At 35.6% G+C, this 21,034-nt stretch overlaps 3 protein-coding genes across 3 annotated transcripts; all 3 read left to right on the top strand.

The window, feature by feature from the left end:
* Window positions 1-534: 534 nt before the first annotated feature.
* LOC132554605 (calmodulin-A-like) lies at window positions 535-3,483 on the top strand. Its single transcript, XM_060218927.1, has 5 exons — window positions 535-547; window positions 871-963; window positions 2,019-2,186; window positions 2,804-3,049; window positions 3,455-3,483. The coding sequence occupies exons 1-5, from the start codon at window positions 535-537 to the stop codon at window positions 3,481-3,483; spliced, it is 549 nt and encodes a 182-aa protein (XP_060074910.1).
* Window positions 3,484-10,414: 6,931 nt separating this feature from the next.
* LOC132554604 (PPE family protein PPE34-like) lies at window positions 10,415-12,085 on the top strand. Its single transcript, XM_060218926.1, has one exon. It carries the CDS (start codon window positions 10,415-10,417, stop codon window positions 12,083-12,085), a length of 1,671 nt encoding a protein of 556 aa, XP_060074909.1.
* Window positions 12,086-17,510: 5,425 nt separating this feature from the next.
* Window positions 17,511-21,034, top strand: LOC132554610 (calmodulin-like). The gene is made up of 4 exons (XM_060218930.1): window positions 17,511-17,568; window positions 19,033-19,203; window positions 19,887-20,120; window positions 21,009-21,034. Exons 1-4 carry the CDS (start codon window positions 17,511-17,513, stop codon window positions 21,032-21,034), a joined length of 489 nt encoding a protein of 162 aa, XP_060074913.1.

Genomic DNA, 21,034 nt, shown 5'->3' with positions numbered 1-21,034 from the left:
CAGACAAAATTATTTTTTTGAAATCATTAATGTTATTTATCAACATTTATTTCACGATCATTTCTTGCTCTTTATCCTTGTGAAATTGCTCAACTTTCGTAAAAATTTCTATATTAAATTACCACCTGTAACCTGTTTCCGAGGGCCTTATTCTCCACTGACCAATCACTTCTCCTGGCTACGTCAAACAAGATAAATAAGCAGGACATAATTTGATTGCAACTTGTGTCCAATGTGAATTAGTTCTTTAATCAAAATATTAAGTTGATGACTTTGTAATACAACTTCCAAGAAGCAACTGTTGGTCACAAGGATGGTTAACGTAGAAACAAAAATGGCTGACGCAGAGATCGCTTCACAATGAGTTTTAACTTCTATATCTGCGTTTGAAATAGTTTTCATGAAATATGATTTCCTGTCAAATGTATCCAGGACTAATTAGGTCAGTGTTTTGTTAGAGAGTTTGCTTTCTATTACTCTGTCACTTCCTCAAGGTCAGGATTTCATAGTGGTTATTGCAGAGACACATTCAAAATGTTGATGAAACGTACGTTTCTAGAATCTCCATTTTACCTATTTATGGTTTAAAATGATGTAATTAATCCGATAACGAGACAAACAGTACTTGAAAGGCAAAATGTTAACATCTGTACAAATCTTTATTATTAGACACATTAAATATTGATAATTCAAATGTTGATTTAAAACATTTATAAATTACTAGGATCTAAAAAAAAGGCCAACTTTCCCCCCCCCCCCCCCCCCCCCCCCCCCGATGATGATAAATTCTACCCTACCACAATCACAAGGATATAGTATAATGTGTGTATGTTATACGTTACCGTGTTGACCTATTTCTCTCCGTAATAGTTTCGCCGGTCGTCAGTATGTCAGAACCACGTGCAACCAATGAGGAGGAGCGGACGGACGGACAGACGGAAGTACATCAAATACAAGTCACGGGTTGGTACAAAATCGCTTAATCGGCATTAAATCACTTGTGCATATGTATACCATCATATTTGTTATAGCAAAGTTGTATCATTTAGTGTTTTTATTATAAGCTAGCTTGCTGTCATCATCCTCACTTTCGTTATTTTACCATTTAAGTGTTTATCATAATGTAAGTAGTTGTCAGTAACCATGTCTTTTCCAAACTAAAATTTCCAAAACTAAAACCAAATTCAACATGATCAGCTAACTTTTAAGTAAATCTATTTCACCATAGATATAGGTTTTAATTGTAGTTTTCTGATGGTAGTAAGGACAATAAAGCAAGGCTTAACGCGGTTTACCGAAAAAAAGTACATAGATAAATCACGCGACATTTCACTCGAAAGTATACAGTACCAAACAAAAATATCCACAAGATTATGAAATCCTGTTTCAAATGTTGGTCACGCTAAGTTGATGAAAACTCTAGTATAATGGGCGACATCAAAATATCATGAGAAAACATTATGTTATTCTGCAAATGAAAGTGTTATATGTTTGATGCCCGTTATTATTCCTTCACCCTCGATACTCCAGGGCTTACAATCACTTTCGCTATCACCACTCCTGGAACATGTCATGGCAAAATTGAAGGTCAAGCGAAGTAGTTTGATTGGTTCCAGGAGGAAAAGCATTGACCAATCACAGGCTGATACGCTCCGTTTCAAGATTACAAAGGAGCGACATACCGTTACGCGACCGCGAGATACATTCGATGTACATCAAAGGATCGAACTAATATTTTCGTCTTGTCCACAAGGTGTCGCACATCGAACGTTTAATTATGCCATGAGATGTTCCAGGGGTTGAGAGAGCGGAAGTTACCGTAACCCTTGAGTATCGAAAGGCGACATTCCGTATTGTTAAATTGTCAGCACTACCCCTTTTCCAGTATTGAGAACATGACATTACTGTGATTGCCATAGGTGTATATGGTAGATGTTGCCGAAACATTTCAGAAGACTTTGTGTTACTCCCTCGTACTTTTTTGAAGTTGACCATGTAAAGTTTTCTTCTGTTATAAGATAAAAGCTCTGTCAAAGAAAATGAGCTTCGAGAGATGTTTGACGCCATTGATATAGACAAAGATGGACGATTGTCTGTAGAGGAACTCATTAAATGGCACCACAGTGTCGGACTCAACCCGACACAGGAAGAGGTTCAAACTTTACTGGCCGAGTGTGATGCTGACGGTGAGAATTATATGGATAATCACGAGAATGACAGATGGGTACTTACGATCTGAGGTTTTTGCTGATACAATTTTTATTAAAGCCCATAAATCGCTGCTGTCGTTTGCAACTAATTTGAGTTGGAAACGTGTCTGGGTAACGTATATCGGGATATATTTGCGCTGTGAATTTTTTCAAATATCCCCAAAATGTACTCTTTGCAATTTTCGCATAGTTCATTTTTTTCGGCAATTTCTTGGTCCAGAAATTTGACAGGCCTCCTCTGAAGTATTGAATATCTCACAAAGGGCATGTGTTACATAAACATCAGTATAGGGTCTAGCTTAAACTGGAGATCTATCTGAGCAGTCACACCAAGATACGAAATTTATTCATTACACACATATTCACGACAAGAAAGGGTTCAGGGGCATGTAGGTTCGCCAACTCTATATATTCACTACACATACGAATACAATATCAAAGGAAACATGTTCATTTCACGATTTCATTTTTTTCTTGTAGTTTTGAAAGGGTCTCTAAATTCGCAGAAAATTAGATTCTCGCAAAAATTTCCGATATACACTATATCACCAAGTGTTAACATTAACACTTTTTAAGGTGTTCCGTGTTCACAGGGTCCACATATATCGAGTTTGACGAATACAAAGACAAGTTGAAGACCAGAATGGACGCGGCTGTGAATGAAAGGGACGCTTTAATGGACGCCTTCCGGACGCTTGACAAAAAAGGCGACGGGACTGTTTCGTACCGTACTCTTCGGACGGTATTATCAGGGACTGGTGATGTTCTCGAAGAAGAATTACAGGACGAGATCTTTCAAGATATGGATGTGAAGAAAGATGGTATTATAATATATAAAGGTACGAGAATTGTCGAAATTCTTCTGAAGTGCCCGGATATTATCGACATATTTATCTTCTTAGTGTCTTGCAAATGCTAATTTTTACACTGTATGTAATAAATTTTGGTGATGAAATGAAGAAACAAGAAAACACGACCGTGAGATCAAAAGCCACGTTTTATCGTGAGAATTCTCTCTCTTTTTCGATAAACAAATACAGGGAAAGTTGTTGATAAGGAAAGTATATTAATTTTCAAATGTTTTCACGACGGACTAGACTTAGATATGTTGAATTGGCCTCGTTGTATGTAACAGCTTATTTACCTGTCAACTGCTAATATACGTTGTTATTTCAAAGTAGATAATCTTATTTAGCTAAATCTGCACTGCCGATTTGAAACCATAGCTTCTATTTTATGTTCAGATATGGTTGGAAAGCTGTGCAGGACGTGAAAGGCATGCTACAGTAACGTACCGGCGTCAGAATGCCTATCCTGATAACATCGTTGCTAGGGGAATATTACCTCATCAGTGTCTCCCATAACATTATATACAGAGCAATGACAAGACTCGTAAAACCACAATGTTCTTAAGAGTGAAGTCCTCTATAACATTTCGACAATGAAAGGATTAGACCTACACCACGCCATTAAAACATGTGGCTTCTGTTAGATATGGGTCTGTTGGTATTTATTGAATAAACCAAATATTCAGTGTCTTCAAAATTTTAATTGTTTAATTTTCACAATGATATCAATCGGAACTTCTTTTCTAACACATTTCACTAGTTTAGGGGCTGAAATGTTGTTTTAGAGGCTACCTGTAGGATACAGTGATGGTGTGACTTAATGGTGAGTGACAAATTGGTCAACGTCAAATAAAATTGGGAATTTATGTATCCACAACTATTTGTCTGATTTCGCTGTAAGCGTGTAACTGTTAATGCCACTAATTTCATGTTGATTCAAAAGAATTATTATTTGATACATGAAAATATACTTTATAGCTTACGCTTCAGAAATGTATTTTATTGTCGTGTACGCAATAGAGACGTTTTTCCTTGCTGTTTACCTAGCACGTCACAATGTTTAATGTTGGTATAAAACAACAAAGAAAACGTCGACATCAGTACAGAATCTTAATTCAAACCCAATGCTGATGGGACATTTGGGAAACATGAACAAAAGAAAAGTTTCTACGGAGACTCTTTAACGAGTACAAGGAGAAAAAGACCAGGTGTTCAAGAAGAGCAAGCGTCTTCTGCTTCAACGACGATACCTACCATATACATTTTAGTCAATTCAATTAAGTAATGTGATGTTTTCAAAATAAGAAGAAGGTAAATAATATCGGAACTACAAGCAAACTAATGATCATCAAACATGTCGACCTTATACCGCACAAAGAAATAGAGTATTTTCATTGAGATCAATATCGAATCAATAGTGACGCATATTTATGTAGGTTGAGGATGCATGGCTATTGTTATTCAAAAGTAGAAAATTCCCAATAGAAAGATATCGCCATTATCGTACAGATTGGTGAATTGGTTGTGAGCGAGGAGATTTCTGGATATTGGTGCAGTAATAAAGACGGAAAACATCAAATTCACGACAGAACATGTTAAACGCAATTTCCGGTTTTCATATCACTGACAGTTCTAGGATAAACACAAACTATTTCAAACGTCGAGGAAATCTCTCTTGAAATTTTACGATATTTTTTAGGAAGGGGTCTGTATTGAATCTCGTTAAGTGTCAAAATCATTCCTTTTTATAATCAACCAATCACGTGGCCGTATGATTAAGTTAGTGGAGTACAGGTACTTCAATGTAATACTATCTGTAGATCGTTCAATGTTGCAGGAAATTAATAGTGGGCGCTATCTGGAACTGTTGTTATACCTTCATTTTATAAGCTGTTATTGATAAAATACGGAAACAGAATATTGATCAAGATAAAATCGTTTTACATCGACATCTCTCGTCTCTCTTTTCATGGTATGACAAATCAATGTGCACGCTCCAATGTCTGTGTCATACACGCCACCTGCATCTGTTCAACCATTTTCTTACCTGTGGCATTTATTGTATTCTGACATTGTGTTCGCCTGTCTCTGTTTTGAATTTGTCACGGACATTTTCCCAGAAGACGCCATTATGTTGGAATTTTTATCCAATTTACGTATGTTTCTCACTTCAGTAACTTTGGCCCTTTCTGAGTTATAGATCGATTGCCGTATTTCAAGAGCTTCCTCAGAAAGATACAAAACATTAACGACAATCCGTATATTTTCGAAATGTGTTTTTCTTGAAGCTGAAGCGCGTCTGATCTTCATGATGATCAGCTATTGACTTTTGACGCATTACAACACATGCGGAGAGATATTCAGATGTTCCGTAACTACACTAACCGAGAGGATTGAAAATTTATTTTAAATGAAGAATTGCATGTGTATTTAAGTCCTTTCGGCACAGGATTTATAGAACCACACTCAAGCAATTGAAAGTGAATTGCCGAGGTCATTGATGACGGTCAGAGTATGAAATATGAAAAGTATAATAACAACAAATAAAGTAACGACAAAAACAAAACACAAAGAAAAAAACATGTCTTTCTTAATGAAAACGTTATTTTCGATAACTATTCAAAGTCAAATCTCAAAAAATGAACAAAGTATATACCTGTGAGATAGACAGGGTGTGTTTAAGTCCAGTTTTGAAATATGTTTTGTGATGAAATGTCGGAACTGTATCTATTAATAAATCCCAGGCACTAACATGAATCACACGTCAAGGATAATGCATCACAAACCAAAAGGAATTTAACATCTACACATTTCACATCTAAACTACACATTTCATATCTACACTACACATTTCATATATACACGACACATTTCATATCTACACTACACATTTCATATCTACACTACACATTTCATATATACACTACACATTTCATATCTACACATTTCATATCTACACTACACATTTCACATCTACACTACACATTTCATATCTACACATTTCACATACACACTACACATTTCACATCTACACTACACATTTCATATCTACACTACACATTTCACATCTACACTACACATTTCATATCTACACTACACATTTCACATCTACACTACACATTTCATATCTACACTACACATTTCATATCTACACTACACATTTCATATCTACACTACACATTTCACATCTACACTACACATTTCATATCTACACTACACATTTAACATCTACACTACACATTTCATATCTACACTACACACTACACATTTCACATCTACACTACACATTTCATATCTACACATTTCACATCTACACTACACATTTCATATCTACACTACACATTTCATATCTACACTACACATTTCACATCTACACTACACATTTCACTTCTACACTACACATTTCACATCTACACTACACATTTCACATCTACACTACACATTTCATATCTACACATTTCATATCTACACTACACATTTCACATCCACACTACACATTTCATATCTACACTACACATTTCATATCTACACTACACATTTCATATCTACACATTTCATATCTACACTACACATTTCATATCTACACATTTCATATCTACACTACACATTTCTTATCTACACATTTCACATCCACACTACACATTTCATATCTACACTACACATTTCATATCTACACTACACATTTCATATCTACACATTTCATATCTACACTACACATTTCATACCTACACATTTCACATCACATTTCATATCTACACTACACATTTCATATCTACACTACACATTTGACATCCACACTACACATTTCACATCTACACTACACATTACACATTTCATATCTACACTACACATTTCATATCTACACTACACATTTCACATCTACACTACACATTTCATATCTACACTACACATTTCATATCTACACTACACATTTCATATCTACTACACATTTCATATCTACACTACACATTTCATATCTACACTACACATTTCATATCTACACTACACATTTCACATCTACACTACACATTTCATATCTACACTACACATTTCATATCTACACTACACATTTCATATCTACACTACACATTTCACATCTACACTACACATTTCACATCTACACTACACATTTCACATCTACACTACACATTTCATATCTACACTACACATTTCATATCTACACATTTCACATCTACACTACACATTTCATATCTACACTACACATTTCATATCTACACTACACATTTCACATCTACACTACACATTTCACATCTACACTACACATTTCACATTTACACCAAACATTTCACATCGACACTACACATTTCACATTTACACCAAACATTTCACATCTACACTACACATTTCACATCTACACTACACATTTCATATCTACACTACACATTTCATATCTACACTACACATTTCATATCTACACTACACATTTCATATCTACACTACACATTTCACATCTACACTACACATTTCACATCTACACTACACATTTCATATCTACACTACACATTTCATATCTACACATTTCACATCTACACTACACATTTCATATCTACACTACACATTTCATATCTACACTACACATTTCATATCTACACTACACATTTCATATATACACTACACATTTCACATCCACACTACACATTTCATATCTACACCACACATTTCACATCTACACTACACATTTCACTACACTACACATACACTACACATTTCACATTTCACATACACTACACATTTCACATCTACACTACACATTTCACATCTACACTACACATTTCACATCTACACTACACATTTCACATCTACACTACACATTTCACATTTACACCAAACATTTCACATCGACACTACACATTTCACATTTACACCAAACATTTCACATCTACACTACACATTTCACATCTACACTACACATTTCATATCTACACTACACATTTCACATCTACACTACACATTTCACATCGACACTACACATTTCACATTTACACCAAACATTTCACATCGACACTACACATTTCACATTTACACCAAACATTTCACATCTACACTACACATTTCACATCTACGCTACACATTTCATATCTACACTACACATTTCATATCTACACTACACATTTCACATCTACACTACACATTTCACATCGACACTACACATTTCACATTTACACCAAACATTTCACATCGACACTACACATTTCACATCTACACTACACATTTCACATTTACACCAAACATTTCACATCGACACTACACATTTCACATTTACACCAAACATTTCACATCGACACTACACATTTCACATTTACACCAAACATTTCACATCGACACTACACATTTCACATTTACACCAAACATTTCACATCGACACTACACATTTCACATTTACACCAAACATTTCACATCGACACTACACATTTCACATTTACACCAAACATTTCACATTTACACTACACATTTCACATTTACACCAAACATTTCACATCGACACTAGTGATTAATATAGGAAAGTGAAAAAGCATAAAGATGTGCGAGTCTGCAAAGTTCGAAGTGATTCACCCGGTAAACATATAAACATGATATGTTACTGTGTATCATGTATAACATGGGATTTAGAAAGTATAAAATGGTGAATGATTAAACGCAAATTTCACTTTTTCTCTATGTCTCTGGTCTATAATCACTTAGAATTAAACAGGTCTATACGCCGTAATTACGGTAATTTTAACTGCGTAGGATTGTGTGGATGTTTGAGGGTCGTATCCATGTAATCATTCAAGTTGTGAGAAGTTGACCGTGGTCAACACTTGTATATAGGTGACCGCTTAGCTGTATCCACGGGACACATTACAATATATACAACGTCTTACAAACGTGTACATTAAAATTAACGAAGGGTTATTTCACACAACTGAAATTTGGTCAAATTCGTTGGTATCCCAGGTCCGTTTAACTATAGCTGGAATTTAAATGTTTACGTTGGTTACGACACTTGACTGGGCATTCTCCTTGTGATAGTTGTTTGTAGACATTAGTGTTCCAGTTTGTGATCCCTACCCAATATTTGGACGCGGAATTTAAACTTCAAAATTGTTTGAACATTTACAAAAACACGGTTAGACCATTTAAGACAGAAATAACCTTCGGTGTTGGTATCCCTGATAGTTGTTCATGCTTGATTGAACACAGTCGTATATGTTTGTTTAGTTGATGAAAAGATCTCCTAAAGCACTTTGTTTATCGTAAGATTAAGTTCACCAATATTGTATGATATCCATGAGCCTATTAATATATCGCCTGTCTTAGGTTGTCGATGACATCATCTGGAGACGTCTGCTCACCCTAATATTTTCATAGTACTGTGCACATGACTATACAGCAGGGTCAGTGATTTTTTTTTTTTTTTTTTTTGCGAAATCGATAATTTGTATCTATTTCCTTAAAATCAATAACAACAAATCGATAAAGCCTTAAATTAGTCAACCAAGTAATTAATCAGTGATTAACATTAAAGCTATTCATTAGAATAAATTAAGATAAATTTTAAAATATCAAATTTATAAATTCACCGATCTATTGGTACATTGATATGTAAAGTCAGGCGGCTTTCCTTTTAAAATATCACATCAAACGATTATAAAACCTATTCCATCATATAATTAATTATTTCCTTTTTATTACAAAATTCTGTGTCAAACTTAGTTTCCTTGAACATTGTATCTCTTTAATCTCATTTGTGACGTCATTATGAAATTGTGACGTCTTAATGAAAAGCACAGGTGTGTGACGTAATTTCATTAATTCTGACGTCATGATAGCTCGAAAAACATGAGTTTATCAGCTATAGTAATACCAATGTATATAAGAGAGTAAGTAAAAATATATTTTAACACTATAACAGGTCGTATGGCCCGAGTAACTATCTACAACCACAACATTCTTTCCCGCTAGGATATTCTTTTGCCTTTAACATGTTTCTACTACGTAACCTACAAAGTATGATACATGAAATGCTAAAGAAATAACAACTGACCCGTGACGAGAACTTTAAAAACTATATAAATACAAATTAACCAGTAAAATGCTGTCAGTGACACCATTGGTACTTCGCGGCTCTTCTTATCGCGAATAAAGGGTGACTGTGGGAACTACAGTCAAATAACGGGTGCTTGTGGGAACTATAGTCAAATAACGGGTGCTTGTGGGAACTACAGTCAAATAACGGGTGATTGTGGGAACTACAGTCAAATAACGGGTGCTTGTGGGAACTACAGTCAAATAACGGGTGATTGTGCGAACTACAGTCAAATAACGGGTGATTGTGGGAACTACAGTCAAATAATGGGTGATTGTGGGAACTACAGTCAAATAACGGGTGATTTTGGGAACTACAGTCAAATAACGGGTGATTTTGGGAGCTACAGTCAAATAACGGGTGATTGTGCGAACTACTGTCAAATAACGGGTGATTGTGGGAACTACTGTCAAATAACGGGTGATTGTGGGAACTACAGTCAAATAACGGGTGATTGTGGGAGCTACAGTCAAATAACGGGTGATTGTGCGAACTACTGTCAAATAACGGGTGATTGTGCGAACTACTGTCAAATAACGGGTGATTGTGCGAACTACTGTCAAATAACGGGTGATTGTGCGAACTACTGTCAAATAACGGGTGATTGTGCGAACTACTGTCAAATGACGGGTGATTGTGGGAACTACAGTCAAATACCGGGTGATTGTGGGAACTACAGTCAAATAACGGGTGATTGTGGGAGCTACAGTCAAATAACGGGTGATTGTGGGAACTACTGTCAAATAACGGGTGATTGTGGGAGCTACAGTCAAATAACGGGTGATTGTGCGAACTACAGTCAAATAACGGGTGATTGTGGGAACTACAGTCAAATAACGGGTGATTGTGGGAACTACAGTCAAATAACGGGTGATTGTGGGAACTACAGTCAAATAACGGGTGATTGTGGGAACTACAGTCAAATAACGGGTGATTGTGGGAACTACAGTCAAATAACGGGTGATTGTGGGAACTACAGTCAAATAAAGGTTGATTGTGGGAACTACAGTCAAATAACGGGTGAATGTGGGAACTACAGTCAAATAACGGGTGATTGTGGGAACTACAGTCAAATAACGGGTGATTGTGGGAACTACTGTCAAATAACGGGTGATTGTGGGAACTACAGTCAAATAACGGGTGATTGTGGGAACTACTGTCAAATAACGGGTGATTGTGGGAACTACAGTCAAATAACGGGTGATTGTGGGATCTTAAGTCAAATAACGGGTGATTGTGGGATCTTAAGTCAAATAACGGGTGATTGTGGGAACTACAGTCAAATAACGGGTGATTGTGGGAACTACAGTCAAATAACGGGTGATTGTGGGAACTATAGTCAAATAACGGGTGATTGTGGGAACTACAGTCAAATAACGGGTGATTGTGGGAACTACAGTCAAATAAAGGTTGATTGTGGGAGCTACAGTCAAATAACGGGTAATTGTGGGAGCTACAGTCAAATAACGGGTGATTGTGGGAACTACAGTCAAATAACGGGTGATTGTGGGAACTACAGTCAAATAACGGGTGCTTGTGGGAACTACAGTCAAATAACGGGTGATTGTGGGAACTACTGTCAAATAACGGGTGATTGTGGGAACTACAGTCAAATAACGGGTGATTGTGGGAACTACTGTCAAATAACGGGTGATTGTGGGAACTACAGTCAAATAACGGGTGATTGTGGGAACTACAGTCAAATAACGGGTGATTGTGGGAACTACAGTCAAATAACGGGTGATTTTGGGAACTACAGTCAAATAACTGGTGATTTTGGGAACTACAGTCAAATAACGGGTGATTGTGGGAACTACAGTCAAATAACGGGTGATTTTGGGAACAGCGATCCCCCAACAAGACTGTCATATAACTGTTGCTTTACTGTGAATATAAAAGCTTTTCATCAAGGTGTAACGTGTATTCCAGCACATTAGGTATGACTGGTAACACACCTTTGTACTTACTCGGCAATATAACGTGTTTGTGTTGATATCCCACCCAGTGACTGCAAACATAACAGAAGAGGATTCTGAAAAGGTAAGTCTATATGCCAGCTAATATTCCTCCGTAGACCTTTAGCTACCATTGTCTGTGACGGCGGAATCTCCACTCAGGTAAGATCATAACAGTTACTCACCTGTACTACATATCTATAGAAACCTTATTTTTGTTAAAGTGTAGCTGATTTCTACACGTTAAGGAATGTTTTTATTTTTAGTTTATCATAAATGTTTTAAACGTAATGGGGTAATTTCACCAAGATTAAAGGTAACTATCTTAGCCCTATATATAGAACAAGGTGAAAGAAGAAGTACGGACAAGACTGAGTATAACTCGTGTTACTATGACCATTAGTTATTGGTAGTTAATGTACAAAAACACGTGATTACTACAGTAAATCACGATCTTAAACAAGGAGGAAACATCATTTGTACAACTTTAAACGTTTTTATGTATCTTATACAACTAATATGTGGACATATACTTCTGACGTTTGCTATTAAATGTGATACAATTGTATGTGTTAACACACACGGTAGTAGAAAGTCCTATGTGACATTTGTTGTCCTCTATTATTCGTTATTTGTTTCTATAGTTACTATATAGAAATACCGATGATTATTTGTGCACGATATTGGATCGTAAACATCTAGGGTCTACACATCGAAAATATGTATTTCACTGTTATAATCCTGAATTAGATATAGGGAAGCGAGGAACTCCATTAGTGTAGACTAACGTTTAACAATGATAGGTTGTAGAAGATTGTACAATGACACACAAGTGCACCTTTTCATAATCTAGAGTCAGATACAATAGATCCAAACAATGAATAAATCTGCATCATACAGCTGTTTTGTCCTTCTATGACTCGTCAGTGACGCTACATCATACAGCTGTTTTGTCCTTCTATGACTCGTCAGTGACGCTACATCATACAGCTGTTTTGTCCTTCTATGACTCGTCAGTGACGCTACATCATACAACTGTTTTGTCCTTCTATGACTCGTCAGTGACGCTACATCATACAGCTGTTTTGTCCTTCTATGACTCGTCAGTGACGCTACATCATACAGCTGTTTTGTCCTTCTATGACTCGTCAGTGACGCTACATCACACAGCTGTTTTGTCCTTCTATGACTCGTCAGTGACGCTACATCATACAGCTGTTTCGTTTTTCTAGGACTCGTCAGTGATGCTACATCATACAGCTGTTTTGTCCTTCTATGACTCGTCAGTGACGCTACATCATACAGCTGTTTTGTCCTTCTATGACTCGTCAGTGACGCTACATCATACAGCTGTTTTGTCCTTCTATGACTCGTCAGTGACGCTACATCATACAGCTGTTTTGTCCTTCTATGACTCGTCAGTGACGCTACATCATACAGCTGTTTCGTCTTTCTCGTCAGTGACGCTACATCGTACAGATGTTTCGTCCCTCTAGGACTCGTCAGTGACGCTACATCATACAGCTGTTTCGTCCTTCTATGACTCGTCAGTGACGCTACATCATACAGCTGTTTTGTCCTTCTATGACTCGTCAGTGACGCTACATCATACAGCTGTTTTGTCCTTCTATGACTCGTCAGTGACGCTACATCATACAGCTGTTTTGTCCTTCTATGACTCGTCAGTGACGCTACATCATACAGCTGTTTTGTCCTTCTATGACTCGTCAGTGACGCTACATCATACAGCTGTTTTGTCCTTCTATGACTCGTCAGTGACGCTACATCATACAGCTGTTTTGTCCTTCTATGACTCGTCAGTGACGCTACATCATACAGCTGTTTTGTCCTTCTATGACTCGTCAGTGACGCTACATCATACAGCTGTTTTGTCCTTCTATGACTCGTCAGTGACGCTACATCATACAGCTGTTTCGTTTTTCTAGGACTCGTCAGTGATGCTACATCATACAGCTGTTTTGTCCTTCTATGACTCGTCAGTGACGCTACATCATACAGCTGTTTTGTCCTTCTATGACTCGTCAGTGACGCTACATCATACAGCTGTTTTGTCCTTCTATGACTCGTCAGTGACGCTACATCATACAGCTGTTTTGTCCTTCTATGACTCGTCAGTGACGCTACATCATACAGCTGTTTTGTCCTTCTATGACTCGTCAGTGACGCTACATCATACAGCTGTTTTGTTCTTCTAGGACTCGTCAGTGACGCTACATCATACACTGTTTTGTCCTTCTATGACTCGTCAGTGACGATAAGGGCCTAGTTGTGATGCCAAGGAAGCGACTAAGGAAAAATCCAAGATTGAAAAAAGATTGTACAAAAGACACACAAGTAATCTTTTTCATAATATAGTGTATGATATAGTAAAGCCACACATTGAATTGAACCTTATTTTGAAATGTATATGTTGTAACGAAGGTTATTCATGACTTCAAAATACTAAAATATGTCTTTTTCCCACAGGTAATGTCTTTGAATAGTATTTACGATTCACTACTTGACCTTAATGATAAATAAACCAATCTGGAATTCTTGTTTGAGATTCAACAAAGATCACTTATTTCAAATTTGTTACACCAAACAAAATCAAGAAAATACCAGCATGTCAACATAATAATAGTCCAAACTCAAATTCAATAAAACTAGGAAATACCAACATGTCAACATAATTATAATCCAATCTCAATAATAATAAAATAATTATATAATTATAATGATAACATATATACAAAAGTACAAGGAGAGTAAGACTAGGTGTTCCGGAAGATTAAGCGTTTTCTGCTTCATCGACGACACCACCATGTAAACCTTGGTCAATCAATTATCTTCGTGTATAGTTTCCAGATTCTACTCTCTGTCTTACCCTTGAATTTTTCAATCTAATATAAAGTGACTAGTTCTATTTCGACTCGAAGAAATTTCATTGTTGTTCCTCTTGTTTGGAACCAGATAGGTTTGTTCGGAGTTAATTCCGCATGCCGTTTCATTGGTATTTATCAGTGAGAGTTATGTGATATGATTAATTGAATGATAAACTTTAGACAAAGTCAGGGTAGTACTGCTTATAACAATAATGTTATACCAAGAAAGATTTATACAAATATTTAGGTAGTTTTGCCACGATCATTAGTGAAACACTTGTTACAGCAAGCTCTAGGTATGCATAGGTAGGGCACAATTAGTAAACTCTACTCTGGTAAAGCACGTACTTACATACACATACACACACACTCGCATCCGACAAAGCTCCAGACTTCGACTTCGAAGGGAAGTTCTATCGATTCTTTCTTTGATTAAAGTGTTCGCATTTGTCAAGATTTCATTTTACCTTCACTAACACGCTCTTGTGACGTGAAGATTTGTAAGATATCGATCCATTATGATAAAGCTGTGTTTTGATGAGCACATCATCCATGTAGTTGTGACTTAAAAGCGGAAGTATACGGGATGTGAAACGTATAACCACAAAGAGGTATTGAAATGAAGACGGACCACTAATATGAATCTTTACTGTAAATTAAAATAACATTTCCGATGAACTGTCAATATTTACTTCCAGTTTTTTAAATTATCGATTTGAAAACATGTACTTACTACATTATATAAAATTATATAATCGAATGAAACCATGTTTTACAGAGTTGTCGTTCTTCAACTCAAAAACACATTTACTGCAGGGACGATTTTTCAAGAATTAATTCACTTTTTGAGGCATTATAAGTGTATTTATTGTGCAATAATTTAATACTTTTCATACTGAGTTTGATTTCGAAGTATTTCATGCTATGAAGTGAAATGGTGACAGAAATGTGCATTAATCTATGACAGTCCGGTAGTTGTTGTTATCTTATGGTAAACATGGAGATGACATTGACAGACCGTGGTTTACCCTCTTGTCTGAATTAAACAATAAACATTTAAATATCAAATGCCACGGTAATTATCATCAATTAAGTGGCTTCATTGATCTGTTTGGTGTTGATTTAGTTTAACGATGATAGACAGTGATAAATGATGATGAATAATTTGTACATATTGATCCGAAAATTCTACTTGGATTAATGAAATGCCAAAGAGTGGATTCCTTTGTGGGGTGTATAAGATTCTGCTAGGAATATTTAGGCGGTTAGCAATAACTGATTCAGGACCTATACATTCAGTGTTCCTCTGGGTTTTATCTATCAATCTACATTAAAACAATTGGAGTGTGAAGCGACACGAACGATGGTGCTGTGAAAGCGGACTGCAGCTTAACACAAACAAAATGTGTTGTATACATGTTACACTTACAAAAGTTATCATTAAAACAACAACAAGAAAATACCAACATGTCAACATCATAACTCAAATTCAAACTATGGCAAAATATAAACAAAGCAAATATTTACATGGAGAATCCTGAAAAGTACAAGAAGAATAAGACCAGGTGTTGTCGAAGAGTAAGCGCCTTCTACTACTTGGTAAATCCAAATAAGTAATGTCACGTTTTCAAAATGAGAACAAGGTATACAAAACGAAACCAACAAGAAAACTAACAATCATCAAACGAGTCCAGCTTCATATCGCACAAAGAAATAGTGTTTTTGCACAATGACGGCGGTAAAACTTCCTCTTGATTTCCATCAACCTGCATCTTTTGAAACTAAGTGTTAAGATTCTGTCTGTCAGTTGACAACTCCTTGCACGGAATTCGTGATAACAGGAACATGTGCATAAGGTAACGTCATATGATATCAACAATGTACACCGATTACAATGGATGAATTGCAGTGACGTAACTATACATGTCCTTTACTGCTAATGAGTTGTATGGAGTAATAGAATCTTTGACTCCCTTAGAGATCTCAGCTCGTGAGGAAAGTGAAGATGAGACCCCCATGCTGGAGTCATTATATATGTGCAATAATGTGCATTGCGTTTCGTTTGTTATAAATTTGACATTACTAATGGATGTAGAAATAAGAGAGATTATTTTCTGTTTGTGTAAGATCAGTTCAACAAGTAAAACATTTTAACGTGTTCAGTGTATGTTTTAAAAAATGTACAATTTTCTTTGGTTCGAGATGAGATATCAATATCTTAAAATTGATGAATTTTCATTGACCACAAAAGAAAATCCACGCTTTTCACACCATTTATCTAACCTTGTGTAATGTATGACTGGAACTCTCCGGTCTCCAGAGGTAATAAAGGAATTTGGCTAGCAGTCAGCATGGCGTCACGTTTTGAATATACAACACCTTGTATGGTATGAAATCAAACACGTCTATTGAATAACGATATAAAAATCACTGCTCCACCCAATGAAGAAAAAACAGAAAATAAACCAGCATATGACGATTTCTTGTTTTAAATTCCAGGACCTGAGAAGTGACCCGAGAATATGGCAGACTACGATACACAAAGTCAATCCAGGGCCACGCCCACTTACGGTTACAACGGTACAGTATATCTATAAAGTGGTTTATCATTTCAATGGGTTGTATATGATGTAAACATCCTTTCTATAGATTGTTGTGTCAATATTCCGAAAGGTGAACACAGATCCAACATTATCTCCCCTACACCACCTATTGTATTCTATAATAATTCCAGTCCCCTTATCCGATAACACTACTTACATTCCTGGTTGCATATACTTTGAGTATCACAGCTTTTAAATTATATAAATGATATGAACTTCAAACCAAACCTTAAAATCTGCCAATCTGTCATTCAGTATACAAATAATTATATATCTATCTAAATCTATCTAGATTTATTAGGCGATCTGAATTTATTTCTCACACCCATTACAACATAATGAGTATCAATGTAAATATTTCTTTTTTTTCATAGTTTGCCCAAGTTTGAACACTATTTTACATATTATCAATATAATATTGGTACACCAATATTAAGGACTGAAAAAAAACGAAACGTTTATATAAATTCTACCCTTTTCACTTGAGTCCCTGAGAAAACATATTACGCGCTAGAAGACTCGTAGGTTCATGACACCATCAGCCCGACAATATATCCCCTAAGTTTAATGTTCATTTACAGAAGAGAGAGATTTTTTACAACATGTCTTAACGCTGCGAATCGTGAACAGGCCTATACCTACCTTTTTCCCTCGAGGCTCGGTAAAATGAAAAAATCTTAGATTCATAAATTTCATATGTGTACAAGATTGTCTTATCTATCAGTATGTTAATCACTTTTTGAGCAAATCATTATGAATTAAACTTTAAATGTTTCTACTTTACTTAAAAACGAATGGTGTGTACAAACATGTAGGGCTTTCAAACATTTTAAACGTTCATATGTTATAATGAATACGTTTTAAATGACATAAGCTACCTCAAACCAATTAATGATAAATTCTAATGTCAGACCAGAAGTCAAAATATATATACGCTGTTCTAAAATTGACCCCAACATTCCGTACCAATGTAACAAGAATATATATAAAGTTTTGATAGATACCTTATTGAAAGCTGGGACGTGTAATACAGTATTATTCGTCCCTGTTGAAAGGTGTGGAGTGTTGATGCTGTAAATCGTATTTTCATTAAGAACATTTGATAAGTTGTAATTTATCATCAAATAACCTTAAAAATGTTTCTTTACAATAAGAATACAGAATTTCTTAAGAATAATTCTATATATGGTAATCAGCTAGAAATAAATTCGTGACTAATTAGCTATAAATGACCGGTAATCGAAGCAACATGGATGACTTCGAGAACTATTTTCGCTCAAATCATCGCTCGGGATTTCAATTCTTTATTGCATCTCCGTGGTATTAACGAGAAAATAAATTCCTCCCAAAGTGTTAGTGATTTACAGTATATGTTTGCTGCTGTTCTCCATCATATTCGGAAAATGAGCCCATTTTCACTTGTGTTCATTCTTTCTCTCAGAGAACCCGGATGCTGAAGCTTACGAGAAAGCACGTGACCTGTTTGACCTCTTGGACGAAGACAGAGATGGGCGACTCGATGGGGACGAATTTATCATGTTTGTTCAAGGTATTGGTTTCAACCCGACCGATAAAGGGGCACAGAAAATTCTGGAGGAGGCTGATCCCTACGGTAACTTTCATCACTTCTAACATTTTGTGATGAATAACAGAAATATAAGTAAGCTAACAACTTGAGTTTCAACGAAATCGTAATGGAGTAGTTATAGGGACAATAATACTTTAAATTGTGTTTATTTCAACTTTACCAGGAAATTGTATTATGTTTTTGGAGCGAAATTTCCAGGTATACAATATTTCTCTCCAGAATTAATTAATATCAGTAAAGATGACAACAGTCAACTTTCATATGTTTTCTATAAAATCCACAGGCACTCGAGGCCAGGATATTATTTTTTAAACATTGATTTTTGTTTTAGCACTCATGACTGACGTTATTTAAACGAAATATCAATTCTGCTGATATTTCGTTTAAATAACGTCAGTCATGAGTGCTAAAACAAAAATCAATGTTTAAAAAATAATATCCTGGCCTCGAGTGCCTGTGATAAAATCCTGTGTGGTACAAGAATGCTTGTCGTAAGGCTAACCTTAATGAAACAATCATTACACTAAACAATTACTATATTAATGGCTTGTAACAAAGGTCTCGTAATGAAATAAGCCAAGAGATGGCGATATAAGGCTGACTTGTCTACATCCGGGTGTGTCAGTTATATTTCGCTTTTCCGGTCATTTCACCAGGCACATACAAATATGAAATTACTGTACTAACAAAACGAACATACTTTCCAGACAGTGGATACATAGCCTGGGCTGACTTTGAAACGACCTTGACACATCGGCTTCCTCAACTCCGAATGGAAGAGGAATCATTACGCGAGGCGTTCCAGGTATTTGACCACGACCGAGACGGAACCATTACAATAGACCAGCTAGAAACCATCATCAATGGTGACGGAAGGATTAAAGACGATATCATTGAAAAACTACGGGAATCTGATAGAGACGGCAAATTAGAAATTAATGGTAGGTCAATGATACCCACTTCTGTACACATGTACAATTGCATTTTGTTAAAATTTTAATGAAATTTCGTTTTAAAATAATATTTAAACCACAGGAGAGAAGCTGTTAAACAAAAATTGTATATATATATACACAATAAAGAATGTGTATCTCATTTACTGGTATCAGTTGGGTTCACTGGTACCCAACCTTTTTCTGATTAAGTATGCAGACATGTACTGCAGCTAAAAATTCTGGTAATATTTTCAAAATCGGACTGAATCATGAACTTATAAATTCGTGGATAAAGAACACAGAAAATTTCATTTTGTTTTATCAAAACAATAAAAATATCATAATCTTGATGATGTTATGGAATTTTTTATGGAAAAAATTGCAGAATATCATTAACTCCAAACACATATGACTGAGGAACAGTTCTGAGATTGTCATTTTAAATGTTATTAAATTAAATTAGTCGGGATTAGTTTGCAACTATTGTTAACAGTATATCATTATTATTTCATAATCAAAATGAAAATTAATTGCTCATTGGATTTCAAACAGGCAGATATCCATTATACTTCAAACTTTATATATGTCAATTACATTTTCAAATTTACTGTTTAATTTGAATGTAACATTTCAAAAATAACAAAGTTTTATAACAGGAGTGAATCAGTGACTATATGGATCTGACCAAATGTTTTTTTAATTAATGGTATTAAATTAGATCACGACACATCTTTCAAGGTTAAGCCCTATTGCACCTCTTGTGTGTACTTCAGTTAATAGAAATAAATGATAGCTCTTAAATATTTCATTTTGCCAGGAAGCACGTCAAATTACTGAAACACAATAAAACATGGTCGCAACAATGCATGCTTACTGTTTTCTCTCTATTTTCAGATTTAGTCAAAATGATTTTGGCATGA

Source organism: Ylistrum balloti, unplaced genomic scaffold (assembly GCF_031769215.1).
Source record: "Ylistrum balloti isolate Yb309-2 unplaced genomic scaffold, AGI_CSIRO_Ybal_v1 Utg370418, whole genome shotgun sequence".
Taxonomy (NCBI): Eukaryota; Metazoa; Mollusca; class Bivalvia; order Pectinida; family Pectinidae; genus Ylistrum; species Ylistrum balloti.
This window is presented reverse-complemented; position numbering and strand designations above follow the sequence as displayed.